The sequence below is a fragment of the Eptatretus burgeri genome, chromosome 6, assembly GCF_056783735.1.
Source record: "Eptatretus burgeri isolate ZD-2024b chromosome 6, Ebu_testis_v1, whole genome shotgun sequence".
Taxonomy (NCBI): domain Eukaryota; kingdom Metazoa; phylum Chordata; class Myxini; order Myxiniformes; family Myxinidae; genus Eptatretus; species Eptatretus burgeri.
Window position 1 is genome coordinate 47657465 of NC_140966.1, and position 20864 is coordinate 47678328.

Consider the following 20864-nt stretch of genomic DNA (forward strand, 5'->3'; position numbering starts at 1 on the left):
AAAGGCAGTGCTCTATTGAGCTACAGAAAACGCAGTCCTCCATTGAGCTACGGACAATGGCCTTGCATACTGTGAGTAGCTCTGATTATCAAAGGAAAGACTTGGATCAACAGAGGATGCCCAGTCTGCAGCTGGCTTTGGAAGCCAGCTTTGCTATGTGGTTGGTGAAAGGTCATGGCTTCGATGGTGAAATGTAGAAGTTCAAAATAATCATGGTTTTTCAGTGGCGGACCATGAAAAGACAAAGGTGGGTTCATTTGATGACTTTTCTGGAGCGGCAGTAATGAGCAGAATATGGAAGAGAGGTTTTCCAGAGCAACAGAGAGCACTTTTGTGTCCATGAGAAATAAGACTCAGCCCCAGACATCGCCTTTGGAAACTCCACCCTCCATATGGAAGAGGAGAGAAAAATATTCCATTTGTTGATACAATAGGACCAAGAAAATACCACTTCATGGCCAAAAGTATGTAGACACCTGCACGTCCAACATCTAATTCCAAAATCATGGGCATTAATATGGAGTTGGTCCCCCCCCCCCCCCTTTGCTGCTATAACAGCCTCCACTCTTCTGAGAAGGTTTTCCAGTAGATGTTGGAACATTGCTGTGAGGATTTGCTTCCATTCAGCCACAAGAGCATTAGTGAGGTCGAGCACTGTTGTTGGGCAATTCGGTTTGGCTCGCAGTCGGCGTTCCAAGTCATCCCACAGGTGTTCGATGGGGTTGAGGTCAGGGCTCTGTGCAGGCCAGTCAAGTTCTTCCACACCGATCTCGACAAACCATTTCTGTATGGACCTCGCTTTGTGCATGGGAGCATTGTCATGCTGAAACAGGAAAGGACGTCCCCAAACTGTTGCCCAAAGTTGGAAGCACAGAATAATCTAGAATGGCATTGTATGCTGTATCATTAATATGTCCCTTCACCGGAATGAAGGGGCCGAGCCCGAACCATGAAAAACAGCCCCAAACCATTATTCCTCCTCCACCAAACTTTACAATTGGCACTATGCATTCGGGCAGGTAGCATTCTCTTGGCATCCACCAAACCCAGATTCATCCCTCAGACTGCCAGATGGTGAAGCGTCATTCATCACTCCAGAGAACGCGTTTCCACTGCTCCAGAGTCCAATAGCAGTGAGCTTTACGCCACTCCAACCGACACTTGGCGTTGCACATGGTGATCTTAGGCCTGTGTGCAGCTGCTCGGCCATGGAAACCCATTTCATGAAGCTCTTGATGAACGAACGGCATTTGTGCTGACGTTGCTTCCAGAGGCAGCTTGGAATTCAGTAGTGAGTGTTGCAACTGACGACAGATGATTTTTCCGTGCTACGAGCTTCTGTACTTGGCAGGCCCGTTCTGTGAGCTTGTGTGGCCTACCACTTCGCGGCCGAGCTGTTGTTGCTCCTGGACATTTCAACTTCACAATAGCAGCACTTAGAGTTGACTGGAGTAGCTCGAGCAGGGCAGAAATTTGATGAACTGACTTGTTGGAAAGTGCCACGTTGACGGTCCTATGACGGTGCCACGTTGAAAGTTACTGAGCTCTTCAGTACGGCCCATTCTACTGCCAATGTTTGTCTTTGGAGATTGCATGGCTGTGTGCTTGATTTTATACACCTATCAGCAATGGGTGTGCCTGAAATAGCCAAATCCACTAACTAGAACGGGTGTCCACATACTTTTGGCCATGTCGTGTGTGTATAGGAAGACATGGGAACAGATTCACAATAAAATTAACAGCACAGGCAACAACCAACAACAGTTAGACAAGACAGAGCCGTTGCGGTAAACTTAGCCTTTGAAGCAGATCTCACAATAACCACAAAAATTTGAAATTGGACAGTGAATGCCCCCATTACATGCATAATATGGAGGTTTGCTGTTATACCAAATATATTCCATATCACCTAAGTTACTATAGCCATGAAAAACTCCACCTTATCAAATAAAAAGAACCAGTTCAATGAAATTGGCATACGTTAGCTTCCTGATTCACACTCTCATAATGAAAATATTTAAGAATGTTTTGGGCTGGTAATCAAACCTCCAAATCAGACACTCAGCCAGATGGACAGAGATTTATGCACATCCCATGCAGTATATATATATTTTTAAATCCTCGTGGAGGATCTCCAAGTCTTACTCACGTTGTTGTTCTTCATTCTCTTCTTGTGGACCTTTTTGTTTCACAGCCTACAGTTTTCATCGAAACTTCCTGAAACTTGGCATATATATGTAAAAATAGCCCGCGCAGACAATAACCATCTCCGACTTTGAAAATTCCTCCTAGAAAAAAAAGTTATGACGTCAAAATATCTCCGCGAATGGAAATCGCCTAAAAAATTATCTCCGAAACTCGGCAAGCTTTTTGAATTCTGTTTGCGGGAATCGAACAGGGCATTAGCAGAGATGAATTACCACACATATGATACATCACTATGACGTCATATCAATTTTTATAAGGTCATTCCTATTTTTTGACATTTTTTGTTTCACAACCCAGAGTTTTGATCGGATATTCGTGAAACTTGCCATGTATATGCAGAAAGCCCACGCGCAGGCAGTAACCACCTCCGATTTTGGAAATTCTTCCTAGAAAAAAAAGTTGACGTCATAATATCACCGCTAATGGAAATCGCCTGTACCATTATCTCCGAAACTAGGCAAGCTGTTTGAATTTTGTTTGCGGGAATCAAGCCGGGCATTAGCACAGATAATTTAATCGCAAATCTGATACAACACAATGACGTCATATTTGTTTTTATAACGTCATCATAAAGAGGACGAGGATCTTAGCTCATTTGAGCTTGTTTCATATAAAGGTGTTCCTCACAACAATTATAATCATTTATTGAAGAATCAGATATTTTTAATGCAAACATTTTGAGTACATTATAAATGATACTCATTCCACAACAACCTATATACTTCATGCTAAGTTATTACAAAACCTCTCAATAGTCGGAGGCCTAAAGGAAGCAAGTATTCCTGTGACTAGTCAACTATTAAATTTGTATCTGGAGGTTTTTCTGACCACCTGGATAATCAACTGGGCTCCATCGAGGTTTCAACCCTTTCTGCTCAGAACCTCTCCAAACATGGAGCATCAACAGCAAGGGCTGAATTAAAGGCAGGGCAAACAGGGTAGCTGCACAGCACCCCCAAGGTATTAACAAGAATGACCACACTGTGGTCACAACCTGCGACAAAATCCAGCAATGGGCCGATTGGGAAACACGCATTCAAAGCACTCTTAAAAGATTAACTGCACACCTCTCATCCATGTCAGCTTCTGCCACGGTTGTATCAGAATGGGCTGATTCGTCACACGGTCACGGATGTTTAACCACAACATGACTGGGCCGTTCAAAAATTACGTAATTCTGTTTTTTTTTAGGGAGGTGCATACATGCATGCTGACAAACCTCACGAACAGTTTATATTCAACATCGATTAGATTTTTGGGGGTCCTTCGTCGTGAGTAACACTTGAACCAAAACAAAGCCAATGGAAATCTGACGCAACAAACCCAAGCAGCATATAATCAGCAGAGGCCTACAGGCCTGATATCTTAGGCCCACCAGAAAACCAAGATGGCAGCCACATTAATTTGTTTGGGTGCCATGTGGTGGGTGGAGTCAAGCGATAAATGTGTGTGCGGTCCGGCAATTGTCTAACCAATGGGTGCACATTTCAAAAATCGACCCCCAAAAAGAACCACAACAACAACAGCAACAACAACCATGCTCTTGTAGACCTGTAACATGTCACAGGTAAAAATATAAACAAATCAGATGAACACAAAACAAATAAGAGCTCAAGTGAGCACAATATATGCCCGAACAAGAATGTATAAACAGAATTGTGCTACTACATGGAAAACAGCATCCTGGTTGCCATGGCAACCACTTTAGATGACAAACATATGTTGTGACACACCGTCTCCAGTCTGTACCTATGTACCAGATATGAAACGTGAAAGTTGGAAACTTTGGGAGTTAGAGTGCGCACAGGAACGGACGACCGGTATCACATAATACGCCCCAATGTGTGTGTGTATGTGTGTATGTGTGTATGTGTGTGTGTGTGTGTGTGTGTGTATGTGTGTATGTGTGTATGTGTGTGTGTGTGTATGTGTGTATGTGTGTATGTATATATATCGGGCGTATGAAAACACAGTCAGACCCCGGGGTGTGTTCCATTACCAATATGATTGCTCAACATGCCTCTCCTTATCAACCATTTTGATGGAGTGCTTGCTTTGAGTGATAAAGCTATTTGATACAAATGATAACAAATTGTTCAGATGAACAGTCATTCTTGAAGATGAAGCTTCTGAAAAATTTGTATTGAACAAACATGGGACAAAAGCATTTCACCACTCTTGCTCATATGAGCATGGAATTTGATATATTGCGTGATTTAGATTTATCAGATATTATGCATGTGTTTGCATGTGAGAAAGCCCGAAAGGTTTTACTTTAATTGTGTTATGTTGATTATCTTACATGTTATATTTTCCTTTGTTTTCTATCCATGTATGCAGATTCATTATTCAGATGAATAAACAGTATAAACTGCACCAACTTTAATAAATAATATTGTATCCATCCATCCATTGGGACCATACTCTGTGCAGAGTGTTGGTGCTGCCAAAGCAGTTTCTTTGGCTATAGGGCACAATCCTAGACGGGTCGCCACTCCGACACAGGATACCAGCAAGCTGGCACTCATTTTGCTGACCTCAGAAGACTGACAGGCAGAGTCAACCCCACCTGGTATTAATTCAACATCCAAGCAGGATCCCAAGCCACCACCCTAACCATTAAGCCAACACCAGGCATAATATTGTATATTGGTTCTTATTTTTAGTTTTTTCTCACATTTACATCTCCGCAAAAAAAGATGTGTGAAATCCAGGCGAAGTAGATGGTATGGGGAGGAACATGAAAAGTATAAAAGTACCAAAATGGCTCGTATGATGAACCCTTGCCCTCGGCCTCTTTTGGCTTACTATAGGGGTCGAGGAAGAATCAAATGTACTCAACAAGATTAGAAAATGAAGCTCGATACAGGACGGTCGTAATTGGGATGCATTAGGTGATGAAGTTGATTTTCAGTTTGATATGATGGAAAGTTATGGGCCTGTGGGGGCTGAAATACCTGACACCATGATTATATTTGCACACTGAATTCTATGGAGGATGAGTGGGTCCTGAATTGATGAAGAACATTCCATTAGCTTTTGTCCAGTGAAAGGACTCTTAAACCTTTTTAGGCCCTAAAGGGGTGTAAAAGGGTCTCAGGGTTTAAAGTGGTCAAAGAGGTCTAAAGGATCGAAAGCCGTCTAAAGTATTGAAAGTATTAAAATGTCTGAAGGGGTCTAAACGTCGAAAGGTCAAAAAGGTCTGCAGGTGTAGTGGTTTAAAGGGTCATATAGGGTCTAAATGTTTCTGGGGTCTAGGTGGTCTAAAGGGCATGTTCCAAAACTACTGAGTGTCCAATGGGTCTAAAGGATGTAAATATCTAAAGGTGTCTAAAGGGTCTTTAAAGGTTTAAGGGGTTTAAAGGGTCTCGATGTCTAAATGGTATGTTCCAATAATATCAAGGGTCTAAAGTGGTCAAAAGAGTGCAAATAGTCTTAAGTTTAAAAGGATCTTTATGGATTTAAAGGGTCTGAAGGATGTCAAGGTCCTAACTCTAAAGGGTCTTCAAATGTGTAAAAAGGTCTTGAAAGGGTCTTGAAAGAGCCTTCAAAGGTCTGAGGGGTTTATAGGTTCTAAATGTCCAAAAGGTCATGGGATCTTAAGCATTCCAACAGATCTAAAGGGTCTTCAGAGGACTAAAGGAGTCTAAAGAGATCTAAAGTGTCAAAATGGTCTTAAAAGGTCTAAAAGGACTGTCGCCTATTCCACCCCTCCCCCCCTCCCACCACCCCAACTGCCTCTCCTCCCCTCCCCTCCCCCTTTCTTTCCTGCAATTCATAGCAAAGGGGAATGACATCAAGAGGTTACCATTTAAACAAGAGGTTAAATAAATTATGATGAGATCAAAATAAATTAAGAGGTTCATTTAAGAAGAATTAAAAGGTTAAAATTAAATAACAATGAAACTACATTTTTTATTTAATTAACAATCTTGTGAGATGACGGGCCTCTCGTGGTACGTGATGGACAAACAAACTGTAGATTACAATTTGAGTCAATTAGTTAATCGTCTCACCACATGGATGGGGATTTCACAAAGGGCTCCATTCGTTTTTTCACATCTACGTCAGGCATCATCATCCCTAGTTTCAAAACGATCAGTCAGCTTGAGCTGCCTCAGAGTAGGGAAACATAGGGGCAATACCCATGGGTGCTCATCTGGTAGTGGCTGGACAAGATAAGCAGGCAACCGCAGGTAGGCATTGGATGACCCACAAAATATATAATGGAGAAGAAAGTAAATACCTATGGATTTTTCTTTTTTATTGCCATGAACAAACTTTGGTACATCACGGGTGATAAAGTTTGTGGTCAAGTTTCATCGAAATTGCATGTGTGGTTTCAGATAAGAGAGCAAATACATAATTTGGGGGGAGGGGTCAACCCCCCCCCCGTAGACCTCCATAATGAGCGCAGATTTGATGCGGTCAATACACATTCGTTAGACATCAGATATGAAGCTTGTGGCCAAGTTTCATCAAAATCGTGTGTTTGGTTCAAGCAATAACGACGAAAGTGTTTACGGACTGACTGACGAACTCGCATAAGCTTGCTCACCTGCCTAAAGTCCAGGTGAGCTGAAAAACGAAAAACTGCTGATGGACCCACTGCAGGTTACCTGACCACCTGACGGATACTGTTATGGCTTTAAATGCTCATATCGCATCCTCGTGCACGAGCTAATGACACAGGGGAGCAAGAAAGAAACTTGTAAGGACATTGACGAGTCGAGTCCAGTGTGGAACATGATGTACAAAACTGCAACGAAAATATATACATTAACGGCGATCAATGGAATAGATGTCCAACAACGCAAGCAAACAGCAAGGAGATCAGAAGTTAACGCTTATAACTACATGCAAAGCAAATGTTTTCATTGCAAAAGTGAACCGGCGTCGTGAGCCCACAAATGAACCGTTCATTGCTGAAGTATATCAATTTAACATAATGCAAAGAAAGATCAAGAGACACAAAAAGAAGAAGAAGATTCCAACAGGTGTGCAGAAAGGGAAAGCATTGACCGAACGTGACAGTAGCGGTGAGACACGTGTTTGCGACGTACTCATCTTCCTCCTTCGGTTTTCTCATCGTCTCCGTCAATCAGGCGCCATGGAGAGGAGACGGTAGAGGTACGAGATAGATCAGCACAGACACAAAGAGGCGTTCATAAGGGGAGGGGAGCAATAAATAGAGACGGTGGAGATGGATGCATTTCAGTGACTTCCGCACCGGGTATCGCTTATCGGCAAGCACACGCAGATACGGAAGCGAGAGAGACGGGCACAAAGTACTCCAACGGAGAGACGGCCAAACCGAGGTTAAATGGGGAGAACGTTGCGGGAGAATAAGCCAGGCAACGAGGAAAATAGAGAGAGGGATTGCGAGGGACAGGAATAAGAGTAGAGTTGGACGGGAGAATATGAAACGCGAGACAGCCAGCACAGGGGGGGAGGGACAATGAGAGGCTGAAGAGGTTGCTCGAGGTAAATGGGTCACAGGCGCTTGGAGTTGTTGCTCGAGCTGGAACTGGGTCACGTCGGCTGGGCTCGCGATCGCACGTGCTCACCCCGCACGCACACCTTTATTGCTCACGCTCGTTGTTTCCCCGATCGATGTCGTGCCTTCATGCATGTGTGATACTGTACTTCTTCTCGTTGCTATTCCCCTTGCTCGTCGTTTACTCTCAGCTTCACTCGCAATTCGCTGTACTTGTTCATTAATTCATTTGTTATGCGCAGTGGCTATCGCCCATCCGTGCGTCCCAATTCTCTCGTTCAGAGCTCTTAAACCCTTTGGTGAATCATAATTAAATGAAAAGCAACACTGAAATGTGGCGTCTCTGGAGGTTTGTAGTTGCACTTACTGTCCAGGTTGTCCTTGTGATTTGAAAAATAATCAAATCACAAGATTCATTCACTGTGTCTTTCCAGAAATTCACAGGTATATGTATGTATGTATATATATATATATATATATATATATATATATATATATATATATATATATATATATATATATATATATATATATATATATATATATATATATGTATATATACATACACGTGTACATGCCTGGTGTTGGCTTTATGATTAAGGTGGTGGGCTTGTGATCCCAGGATCCTGAGTTCAAATCCAAGTCGGCCGTTGAATTAATACCAGGTGGGGTTGACTCTGCCTGTCATCTTCTGAGGTCGGCAAAATGAGTACCAGCATGCTGGTATCCAGCGTCAGAGTGGTGACCCGTCCAGGATTGTGTCCAATAGCCAAGGAGACTGCTGAGGCAGCATCAACGCTCTGCAGAGTATGGTCCCAATGTGCATATGTATATATATATATATATATATATATATATATATATATATATATATATATATATATATATATATATATATATATATACACACATATATTGTTACGAATCTGGAAGTTTACTGCACTCAACATACAGGTCCTATAGATCAGTTATATCGGTAAGTGTTGCCAGTTAGGGTCCCGCCCCTAGTCGATTGGGGATTAAATGTACGTGCACTGTGCGTTATTTTAATAGTTAGGATTTTTACACCCCTTATAACAATAACAACACGCCTTCACCTTGCTTCCTCCCACCATCCTCAACCGGCACCATTGCCCGCGTGCTTGTCACACGTACGTGGGCGGAGTCACGAGGACCTGACACCTCTCTCGCCCAATCCGGGGAATGCGAGGAGGTTGCCGACGGTCGATGAATAGGCACAGGCCACGCTGGAGGGAGGGCGTGCCCAAAAACGACGAAGGAGCAACAAATGCTTGCGTCCGTCAGCTCGAAGCACTTCAGTCTGGTTTTTGGCGCTGACTGCATCGCACGCTTGCATCCAGTCTGCACGAGTGCGCGTCCAGTCTGTCGAGTGCGTGTCCAGTCTGCTGGAGTGCACGTCTCTAGCCGGGTCTGGGGCCGACTGCATCGGGCGGATCCGAGGTGTCTCGCTGGCGCCTGGTTTTGCGGACCACATCGCGACACAGATCTGGGTCGCTCAATTCAGCGTGAAGACCACACGAGGTGGACAGGTCCAAGGCAGGTTCTGGTCTTCAGCTCGCCTCTCCATCCGAGCTGGAGGCCTCAATAAAGACCGCTTTGGGTCCGATTATTTTGGGTGTGTGTGTGTGTGTGTGTCGCCAGCATCGTAAGAAGGAAATTGTATAAGTGCCTTGCTGTACATACGTGCCTCTATTATTCGGATAACTTTGCTTCTTACGTGCCCCCCTCATTTCCCTATTGTTAATAAATATACCCCATGTGTTAAATGTATCGATTTGTTTTTGTCTTTCTTCTATTGGTTTAACACGGTGCATGTTGGAGAACAAGCCAGGCTGTTGCCGCTGTAAAGGGACATTTGGACGGACGAAAGCTTGGTGACCGTCCGCTCGGGTCGCACACGGTTCGAGTACGCTTGCATCTCATTCCATACGAGCATCGTCGAGGGTGAATTTCCCCGGTAGTTGGACGACATGGGTATTTAGGTAAATTGAAATTGGCAATCGAGCCTACCCCACGTGGTCGACTTATTGGCGAACTTTGGTCCGATAAGGGACCCGTTGGCTTCGGAGTTATCCAGGGTGACAACCTATAAACTCTGGGTAATCGGCGGAACCAACTCTACTGCTCCATCTAGCGGTCATGCTCGCAGTCGAAACCCGGCCCCACAACATTGGTAGTCGGAAGTGGGATGCAAACCCATCCACCTCTGTAAATTTGCAGGTTCGAATCCGCAACATTGGTGTTCATGAGCGGGACTCATACCCCTCCGTCTCCACAAAATTCACGGATTCGGATCAGGGGTGTAGGGAGCAAAACCCCCCGTTTTCCCCAAATTGCGAGCATTTTAAAATTTATTCCCAGCACGCAACATGTTGAACCAAGATGAGCTGAGGCAGGTGGGTAGTAGTAGTGTAGTGGTAGACGAACCCATGGTCCAGGACACCACCCCCATGCAGGAACTTTCCCCGCAACCAAAGTCAGAGTCCAAAAGGGCGCAGGGGCGGCGTATGACACCCCCCAACCCCTCCGTCGGGCTTCCCTCCCGACCCTTGGCGAATCCACGCCCGACCGAGGCGAATCCGCTCCCACAGGGTTGTTTGCCGTGAGACAGATGTTTGAGGCGTTGATGGGGAGACTGGAAACGAATAGGGAAGAAATGAAGAACGAAATGAAAGAAAATGCACAAAGAATGGAAAATAAAATGGATGCGAATATGCAGGCACTGAGGGGTGATATGCAAACACAGCAGGGTGAAATGCAGAGCATGGGGTTGAACATCCAGGCGGGGCAAGAGGCAATTGGAGGAGGTGAAAGGCAAAATGGCAGAGGAGATCAGCACTGTACGGGGAGAGATGGCTGAGTTGAGAGGGAGTGTAAAAGGTGTGTGGTCCGTAATGAAGGCGGGCAAGGAGGACGTGAAAAAAAAAATGACGGCTGGACGGGAGGTAGACAAACTCGGACAGGGATGAAAGAAATTAAAGAAGGACAAGGGCAATTAGAGAAAGAAATGGAAAGAAACGCGACGGCAATAGAAGGACTGAGACAAGGCCAGCAGGAAACGAGGGATGAATTGGAGGCCATAAAAGAAGGGTGTAGGGCGAGACACGAAGAGATGACGGAAATAGTTGGAGAGTTGGGATGAAGAGTATAGATGGAGGCGCGGGAACTGGGAGAACGTTTAGAAAAACACATGGACGAGACAAAATAAGGGTTGAAATTAGCAAAGGAGGAATTAGTAGAGACACAAGGGGAAATAGGCAGGTAAGGGTGAACTGGATAAGGTAAAAGACGAGCAGGCACGAATGGAGGGGGGAGAGAAGGGATATAAAAACAGAATTTGTGGAATGTATTGAGACCCGATGTAAGAGGCAGGATGGCCTCCTTAAGGAACAGAGGGAGAAAATAAGCTCTCTCGAAGCAGATAGCGACCAGGTGAGTCCGGTGTCACCGAACATGGTAGGACGGTTGCATGACGCGAGGGTGTGCATGCCGAGTTTGAGGGGGGCAGAGATTTTGGGGTCTCTTGGCCTAATACAGGCCCCCGGTATGATTGTTCCGGAGGGTATGCGGAATGCAAACGGGATGGCATGGGGGAGTACGCAAGATGGTGCGGGAGCATGCACCGACCAAGACGGGGATGACAAATTGTCCGGGCGAATGGCTTGGGCTCCGCGGGGGTAGGGCATCGCTGGAATCCGGGGGGTCCGTCCCTCCATTTGTCCCTCAGGGACTGGTGAGTGGGGTTCGGAACCTAGGAGGCCGGACGGTGCTGCTGGCTCCATACGACGGGAAGTCCGACATGATGGCGTATATGGCCCAATTTGACCACGTGGCCAGGGGTAATGGCTGGGGTGTGGACGAGAGTGGGATCCACCTTGTGGCGGTGCGGCAGCCGAGGTCCTGACCACGATGCCCCCGGGAGGGATAACGTTGGCAGACCTCCGTTCGGCCATCAATAACCGATTTGGAGTGGAACAGCAGAGCGAGCTTGTTAAAGCTCAGCTCAATGGGCGCAAACGACAGCCCCATGAAAAGATGGGTGATTTGGCGAATGACATTTGCCGCATGGTGGCGATCACACATGCGAACATGGCACCGCTTTACCAGGAAGACCTTGACCTGGACTATTTTATCCAGGCTCTTGCGGACACTGACACTGGGGCCCTGCTGAGCACATTTCGCCCGGAGGACCTCCAGAAGGCGGCCGACGCTGCCACCCGATGGGTGGCAGCAAAGCCGCTGGCTCGAGGAGCCGAGCGACATGCGTTGGGTGTCCGGCAGGTGGGCCCCGTGGACAATGGTGTACCGGGGTTGTTCTTGCCTCCCGAGTGGAACTGGAGGGGATAGTCCGGGACATGGTTGACCGCCGGTTAGCGGGGTCTGGGCCATGGCAGGTGGCTCATGGGCGGATGCATGGTGGGCCATCACCAGATACCCCAATTCGGAATGAGGGGGGGGGGGGTATAATTTGGACTACTGGAGGCACGCACCTTACCTGGTGAGGTGTTTTAAATGTGGCCAGGTGGGCCACCTGCAGTGGCAGTGTAGAGCTCTGTGCAGGGAAAGGCCCCGGCCTCCCGGACCACCAACTCCACCCCGTGCAAACTGGAATAGCCAGGCCGCAACACCACCCCCCCCCCCCGCCAGTCCCAGGGAAACTAGTGAGTGCCGAACATATAGGGCCGTGCTCAGCAGACACAGATGAGGAAGTGCGCTCAGAGCTGCGACAGGTCATTTATTGTAGCCAAATTGGCACTGGTATTTTAACAATGCGGTGCAAAATTGCCGGCGTAGGGGTAGACGCCGTTATGGACACAGGGGCAAGCGCCACGATCATCAGCCCTGTGGTCCTTAATTTGAGTGTGGATGGGTGGGATGAGATCCACCGTCTGAAAAATCATAGTTTGCAGCTAGCTACCGGGGCAACGGCCCCCATCATAGGGCGTGGTTTTGTGTCCCTTAAATTGGGCACAGTTAAAAGGAAAATAGAGGTTTGGGTGGCAGAGGTGTGTGACCCATGTCAAATGGGGTTGGATGTGCTGACCGCCGGTGGTTGTAAGATCGACTTAGGCCAAGGGGTCATGCAGTTGGGTGGCATGGGCACGGATGAAAGGGTGGAGCTGGAGGCTCCCGACTCTGTGGTCATTCCCCCGGGTGCCGAGGCAATAATCCTGGCCCGATGGCAGGCACACCCAACCTAGCAGGGCTCCTGCGGCCTGGCCGAACCACTGGCGGGGCAATCGACCCCAGGTTTAGTCGTAGGCCGCACTTTGGTAAATAGCAACGGGCCTATCGTGCCCATCAAGGTAATAAATGTGAGCACGGAACCACACACTATAGGACGGGGCACGAAGGAAGCAGATTGCACCCCAGTGGTAAGAGTCGCAGAGCTGAGGGACAATAACATCGAGTCGGACCGGCCCCAGAGGGGGTCTCCAGACCCTGTTAGGAATTGGCCCGATCCCATTTGCGAGATGGTAAATCGGAGTAGTGTAGATTTGGAGGATGCCCAGCGGGAGGCCTTACACAAATTGGTCGACCGACACATAGAAATCTTCTCCTTGTCACCCGAGGATATTGGACATACGGGCCTGGTGAAACATCAGATCCACACCGATGGGGCCCAGCCTGTCCGTCATCCCGCTCGATGGCTCCCTGGAGCAAGAGAGAGGAAGCTGACGAACAGGTAGAAAAGATGCTCAATGCAGGTGGTCTTTGAGCCCTCGGGGAGTCCTTGGATGTCACCGATTGTGTTGATAAAAAAAGAAGGATGGGACCACGCATTTCTGCGTGGACTATCGCCAACTTAACAACGTGACACTCAAAGACTCCTATCCCCTGCCGAGAATTGACGATACCCTCGACGCCATTTCAGGCTCCAAATGGTTCTCAACTTTGGACCTCAAGAGTGGGTATTGGCAGGTGGAGATGGACAAGACAGGGAAGGAGAAAATGGCATTTTTTACAGGGAAGGGACTGTATCATTTCACTGTGATGCCGTTCGGTTTGTGTAATGCCCCAGCCACCTTTGAGAGATTGATGGAGCGTGTGCTGGGCGGCATGCCATGGCAGTCATGCCTGGGGCACCTGGATGATGTCCTGGTGCACGCTAAAACATTTTCCCAGGCAATAACTAATGTGGACCAGGTGTTTGGGTGCCTCAGGCAGGCAGGGTTGAAGTTGAGCCTGGGTAAATGTACTTTGTTCGCAAAGGAAGTGGCCTATCTCGGACACGTGATAGGCCGTGATGGGGTGAAAACTGACCCAGGTAAAATTACAGCAGTGGAGGAGTGGCCCGTACCCCGTAACGTCAAACAGGTACGGGGGTTCTTGGGTCTCTGCTCCTTACTACCGGCACTTTGTGGCAAAATTTGCGGACATAGCTCGACCCCTTCACCGGCTTACAGAGAAGGGGTCGAGATTTAATTGGACGGGAAAGCCATCAGGCCTTCCTCAAATTAAAGGAGTGTTTGACATCCGCACCCGTTTTTGCATACCCCACCGATGACGGGATGTATACCCTGGACACGGATGCAAGCCAGAAAGGATTGGGTGCAGTCTTGTCTCAGACACAGGGGGGCGTGGAAAGAGTGATCGCATATTATAGTCGGGCCATGAGTCGGCCCGATCAAAATGATTGCGTCACCCACAAGGAACTATTGGGCATGCTGTCTGCAGTGAGCCACTTCCAACCGTACTTGTACGGGAGGAAGTTTTTGGTTCGAACTGACCATTCCTCCTTGCAATGGCTCTTACGGTTCAAGGAACCGGAGGGCCAGATTGCAAGGTGGTTGGAAAAGTTGCAGCAGTACGATTTTAATGTGGCCCATAGAGCCGGTAAGGCTCATGGGAATGCCGATGCGTTCTCTCGACGCCCTTGTCTGGGAGAAAACTGTAAGTATTGCACGAGGCATGAGGAGAGGGACTAATTGGCGGAAGCTCCTAGCTCGTGCGGCCCGGGTGGTAGGCCCAGTTTTGCCACTAACCGCAGGTGAGGAATTTGGTGGTTTGGCGTGGAGCATGGCCCAGCGGGAAGACCCCGTGATAGGGCCCGTGTACGAGTGAATCCGCGAAAATAAGAGACCCAGTGGGGAGGAGGTTACCCCATTCGGAGCGCGAACAAAGGCGTACTGGGCTGAGTGGAAGACCCGAGAAATGAGGGACAACATCTTGTTTTGCAAGTGGGTGGAGATCCCCTCCGAAAGGACTTCTTGGCTAGTAGTAGTCTCAGACCAATTTAAGACCCAAGTTTTGAAACAGGTGCACGGTACCCACGCCGGCGGACATTTGGGCAGGACCAAAACAACATCTCAGGTCCGCCGGCGGTTCTATTGGGTCAACATGGGGCTCGATGTTCAGGACTGGTGTCCAGCATGCGACGCCTGTACTGCCAAAAAGCGACCGGCATGGAGGATGAGGGCCCCGCTTCAACTACATCAGGTTGGGGCCCCCCTTGAGCGAGTGGTCATGGACATTTTGGGACCACTGCCCCCCCACTCGCCAATGTAACCGATACATCCTCGTAATTATGGACTACTTCACTAAATGGCTGGAGGCCTATGCCCTTCCCAACCAAGAAGCCAGGTTTGTGGCACAAGCCTTCGTAGAAGGATTTGTATGTCGGCACAGGATTCCAGAGGAGCTGCACACCGACCAGGGTGGAAATTTTGAGAGTGAATTGTGAGAAGAAGTGTGCAGTCTCCTCTCAATTCGAAAAAAACCGTACAACGGCCGAGGCCACAATCTGACGGCATGCTGGAAAGGTTCAATAGAACCCTAATTCAACAATTGACCCTCTTCACTGCCGATTGTCAGGATGACTGGGACGAACATCTCCCGTATCTGTTGATGGCCTACCGCACGAGTCAGCACAGAGTACACCGCCTGCAGCCCGGCGCTGCTTATATACAGACGGGAGCTGCACTAATTTTACACTAAACCATGGCCCAGGATCAATGGACTCTGCAAAAAGAAAGCAGTTAGCAGGGAGCCAGGCTGCTCGCATGCAGTCTCTGGCTCAAACAATGCAGGTGACAGGGAACGTGGCCGGCTGCTCACTCGCAGTCCAAGGCCTTCCCTTTTTAACTGAACGCAGTGAACCACAACGGTGCATGGGCTGCACAAACGCAGTCTCCGTGCCAGCTCAAGTGGCACACGCAATGAACACAACGAATGGATGGATGAACACAAACACGGTGCACGGGCCGCCACTGTAGGCCCGTGTTGTAGCTGCCAACAGGGCAGTTCTTGCAGCTTGCAAACTGTTGCTTTCTGATCCTGGCGCACACGGCAATGAACAGGGGGGGCAAAGCAAAAATTGAACGGGGCTGGTGAACAGGGGCAGTGGGCATGGCATGGAAAAGGTAGCAGGCAAACACAGCCCGCAGAAGAAGGCCGCTGCAGGCAAACACAGCCGGCAGATGAACTGGCCGGCACAGGCCTTGCAGCACAGCAGCTGCAGACAATCCAGCCAGCACAGGCCTTGCAGCAAACCAACAGCTGCCGATGAAGTGGGCCGGCCTTTGCCTTGCAGCAACGCAGCCAGCAGATGAAGCTGGCCAGCCTTTGCCGTTCAGTGGAGGTTGGTGGAGGGAGTGCGGTGGTGCTGGCCACTCGGAAGGCGGGCTCGGACCTACCCTACGGTCTCCCTCCCAACCTATCGCCTTTGCCTGTCATTGTCTATACCCACTCCCTTAATTTGTCAAACCCCAATTTAGCCCCAACTTATTTTTTTTTATTTTTACTTCCCCACTATAAATCGTCCCCTAACCCCCTGTACTGTCCTTGTTCGGCTAACCTATCCTGTCACCTAGCCTACTCCCAACCCCTACGTTCCCTTCCCGGAGGGGAACAAGGGAGAGCTAGCGTCCTGTGCCGAGGCCCAATTCAAGCCTCAGGATGGCCTCCCCAGACTTCAGCGATCTATAACCAAAGTGGGTCCAGCGGCCCACAACGAGAGCGAGGGGATGGATGGAGCGGAGGGGTACACTTCCTAATCTACCCTAACCATTTAACTGTTAAACTACCCCGGGGCTTTCAACAAGCGCCTCTCGCTTAAACTATTGGTTCTAACAACCCAGATTCCCGTCACCTGTGTTGGTGTCCTTTCAATTTCGGGCCTCGCCCCCCAATTTTCTCTCCGTGCCCTCACACGGTCTCATGGCTGGGATGCGTGGCTCCCTTTGGCAGGCATGACCCTCTGCCGAATCTCCCGCTATGGCACCCCCGGGCACTACACTGCCCCCGAGCCTACCAGCTCCCTAAACACTGGGGAGTGCCCCCCATGGCACCTCCCCTGAAACGCACACGTGGCAGGCTGGCTTCCCGGGCCCCTTTCCGAGGGTCACCCATGCCCACAACACTGCCCACGCGGCTAATGGCGCCCCGGGCCCCCGCACCAAGCAGGCGCACCCATGCCCACTACGCTATCCCGGCCCCCCATGGGCCCTTGGCCTACCACGGCCGACTAGCCTGGTGCCCGGGGTACCCACTCAGCGATACTCACCTTTCGCAGCCACGCTCCCAGCCCGTCAACAGGGCTCCTGCACCCCTCCAAACGGGTTTCGAGCCTACATTCACACCAACAACAAAACAACCTCCATTTTTGTTAATTTGACTAACCCCCTAAATCACTCTACACTGACCCCGGGGTCCCTTGGGCGGGAGTCACTCCTCCCCCCAATCACTCATCGCACCATGCATTCCCCATTCACTCCACACACACAGACCCACTGGCCTCACTCACTCAACATGTCTCCACCTCATAACTCTTCAACACACACACCGCTGAACTCTGCCATCCTTCTAACTACCTCCCCTAACTAACTCGTGCTCCCACGTCGTCCCTTAAACTAGTAGCACGTTCCTTTTAACACTACGTAGCTAAACTACGTCCCCTCTACACACTCACAAGTCTGTCCATGTCCTCATATGTCCCAAAAATCACTTTCCCAACCTAAATCTGGCTACAATCCCTCGAACTAATCCATTCCACGGACTCCATGAGGACTTACCCCTGCCCCATGAAGTCGGTCTAACTAAACTAACCCTTCCCCCTAACTAGTTTCCATCCTGTGCCCTGGTCAAGGGGGTCTTCCACCCCTTGCCCAGGAATCCTGTGCACCCGAAAGTGAGGCTTGCTTTTTTTTTTTCCCACATGCGCAGCACCAGCGCGGCAACTCACAGCTCGCGCACTTTGCACCTGCCCGTGACGTCATGCAGCTGCACGTGTACCTCTTCCCTCCTTAGACGGTACCATCCGGCAGGGATACCCCTCCTGCCGGATTCCAACCCCGCGTGCAGCCATGACGTCACCGTGCGCATAAAAAAAAAACAAGCCCCACGTCTCGAGGGGTTCCCCACGCGAACACATGTGCTTTGCCCGTTGGAGCTTAACACACACGCCCGCGTGGAGAACCCATCCGGTCCAAATCCGTAATCCTGCCTAAACTTTGTCCGTCCGCGGGATCGGCAAATCCACCGCGTGCGTTTCCGGACCGGGACTTCACTCTCGCAAGCGAGCACGTGGGGGCCTCGTGCGTTGCACAGCACGGACCTCGTGCTCACTGCTGGGTGAACCCGGCACGGTCCCCGAAACAACTACAGCCGCTACTCGGCTTTCTTTCCTCTGTCGCCGTCGTCGTCGCCATTCAACACACGCACTCCCGCGTGTTACGACGCTAACACACCTCACCATTAAACTCACACCGGGAGACGCGGCTGCATGTTCACACATGCCGACCGACATCTCCCTCACACACAGCGACCTTGCACACGCTGTCTCTCTCACACTCGGCCGCTCACTCACGCATGCCATTTCCCTTGCACACGTGGCTCCACTCACTCGCGGCCTTTCACTCGCTCGTGCCATTTCCCTCACACAAACCACACGACTCACACACGCGGGGGAACTCAACCGCGGTCCCTCATCCACACACTGTGCCTCACTCACACACGCGCGGGCACTCATCCACGGTGCCTCATCCACACACGGCGTGCTGGGAAGCACGATCTTCTGCACACTTACCACCACACCACTCACACACGGGGTCGCTTCCGCACACGGGGTCTTTGTCACCCACCCGGTCGCTCTCACACATGCCCTTGCACCCACGCTATGCGTGTGTTGCAGCACGCATTTCGCCACACTCGTGAACACACACCTCGACACCACACACACCGGGACAACCACACTGGGGATTCGTGTCCCCACAAGGGTCTCCGAGGCCTCTATACCCCCCAAGCTCTCCGTGCACCCGTTCGCAGCACTCCTCCCCCCAACCTCGCAAAGCACGACTGAACCCACCTGGTCGTGACTCGCCTCAAGGGGGAATACTCCCTCCCCTCGTTCCTGGAGGAGGCTATCCCGCTGCTCGCACCGGGTCCCTACACGCTCCGCGAGCTCAACCTCATCGTACTCCACTACCTCTGTGTGTGTGTGTGCGTCTCTAACCCCGTCATTATCATGCAGTCTCTCCTCTATCGTTCCCATCTCCCGTGTCTCTGTACATTTATTAGTTTCTGTTGTCCCCTTGTGTCTATTGGTCTCTGCTTCTTTGTGGCGTCTTTCCCTTATCTTTATGTAGGTCAACCTTGCTTTCTCCTGAAGTCGCTCCCGTCCTTCCCTGTTTTTCACTCCTTGCTCTTTCACGATCTCCGGGTACCTCCTACTTGCTTTCCGTATTAACTGTTCTTTTCTGTCCCTCCCAATTACTTTCACCTCGTCTCTTATCTCCCTCGTGCACGTCTCCGTCACGCTTCTCGCCCAATCCGTCCCCCGAATTATTTTCTCCTTCCCCGCCTCCACCGCGGGCCTGACAGCCGTTGCACTCCCTCCCAGCTCGTTCGCTCCCACACGTGGAGTCGCCATTTTAAGCTCCCTGGTAACGGCCTTCATGCCCGCCTGCAGGCTTCGGCCCATGTTCTGTGTCGCACCCCACAGTTCTTTCATTTGCTTGTTCATGCTTTTTATTTCGTTTTTCATTTCATGCGCATTCGTTTCCATTTGCTTGTTCATTGCCTCCAGCATGGCGTATAGCTGGGCCATGTCGGGTGCACTCAGCTGAGCCGATTCGGCAAGGATCAGGGAAGGGTTTTGGTGGAGAGGGGGAGGGGAGGTATCATACACCACGGCCGCCGCCGCACCTATTTCGGGCTCTGGGTTCAGTTGGGCGAGTTCGTGTTCCTGCACAACCGACTTTTCCTGCACGGGGATTTCATCCTGGACCATGGATTCTACACATTCTACATCCATTTCTAATACCCCCGGCTCCCGCTCGCCTTGAGACGCCATCTTATTTCTCGTAAAGGGTTAATTTGAATCGCTCGTAATTTGGAGGGAATCGGGGTCGCTTCTCTCACCCCTGGACCGATTCCCGTGAATTTAGCTGGAGACAGGAGAGCCCGTTTTCCCGTTCTCCGATACCAGTGCCGCGAGGAGGGCGATGAGTTTATATCGCACGACCTGACACCAGTGTTGCGGATTCGCGCCCGCCGGCGTGCGTAAGGCCACGTAACTCGAATCGCGGCACGTCGCCCACAGGACGAACAATCCCGTCGTGACCCTCTCGGACTAACGCCGGGAACTAGTCACGGGTGGGCCTTTCGGCCTCACCACGATCGTGCCAATCGGCCCCCCCGCGTGGGATAGGGTTGCTCGCCAAATTCGACCTACCTAAGTACCCAAACGGAGGGTAGACCGGGCGATCGCACCTCGCCGCAGGTCGACTTCGGACATGGGCCACTTTAAGCGACCCGTTCCGTACTATCGGGATAACCGAGCGGTGTTATCGTCAACCTGGACGGTTCGATTAATTATCGGGCGTTTTAGCCCACGACCAACCCTTTACGTGAAGTAAGATGGAGATTCAATTAGACAAAAGACGAAGCGAAACGGGAAAAACAGTTCAACATAAAGCACATTTATTTCGCGATGGCACACGGATAGCACACATATACAATTATACACCAAAAGCAAATGTAAAAGAAGAAGAAACACACAATAATGCACAAAAAGCAAATGCAAAAGCAAAACACAATGCAGATCTACCACCGACTACCGAGCACACGGCAACACTTATACAGTTTTACTTCACAGACGGCGCCGACAACACATATACTCAAAGCAAAAGAAAAAGGG

At 49.8% G+C, this 20864-nt stretch overlaps 1 protein-coding gene across 3 annotated transcripts in view; it reads right to left on the reverse strand.

Annotated features, from left to right (window-relative positions):
- Positions 1-20864, reverse strand: part of LOC147024706 (neuronal PAS domain-containing protein 2-like) — a 189973-nt gene that overhangs the window by 120819 nt on the left and 48290 nt on the right. Inside the window, exon 1 of one of the 3 annotated variants that reach the window (XM_085884880.1) lies at positions 7272-7926. The exons of the other annotated variants lie outside the window; for them this stretch is intronic. Coding sequence (XP_085741006.1) covers positions 7272-7297 — 26 coding nt within the window. The 5' untranslated portion in view covers positions 7298-7926. Of the gene's footprint in view, positions 1-7271; positions 7927-20864 lie in introns of those variants that run through there. 3 annotated transcript variants of the gene reach the window in all.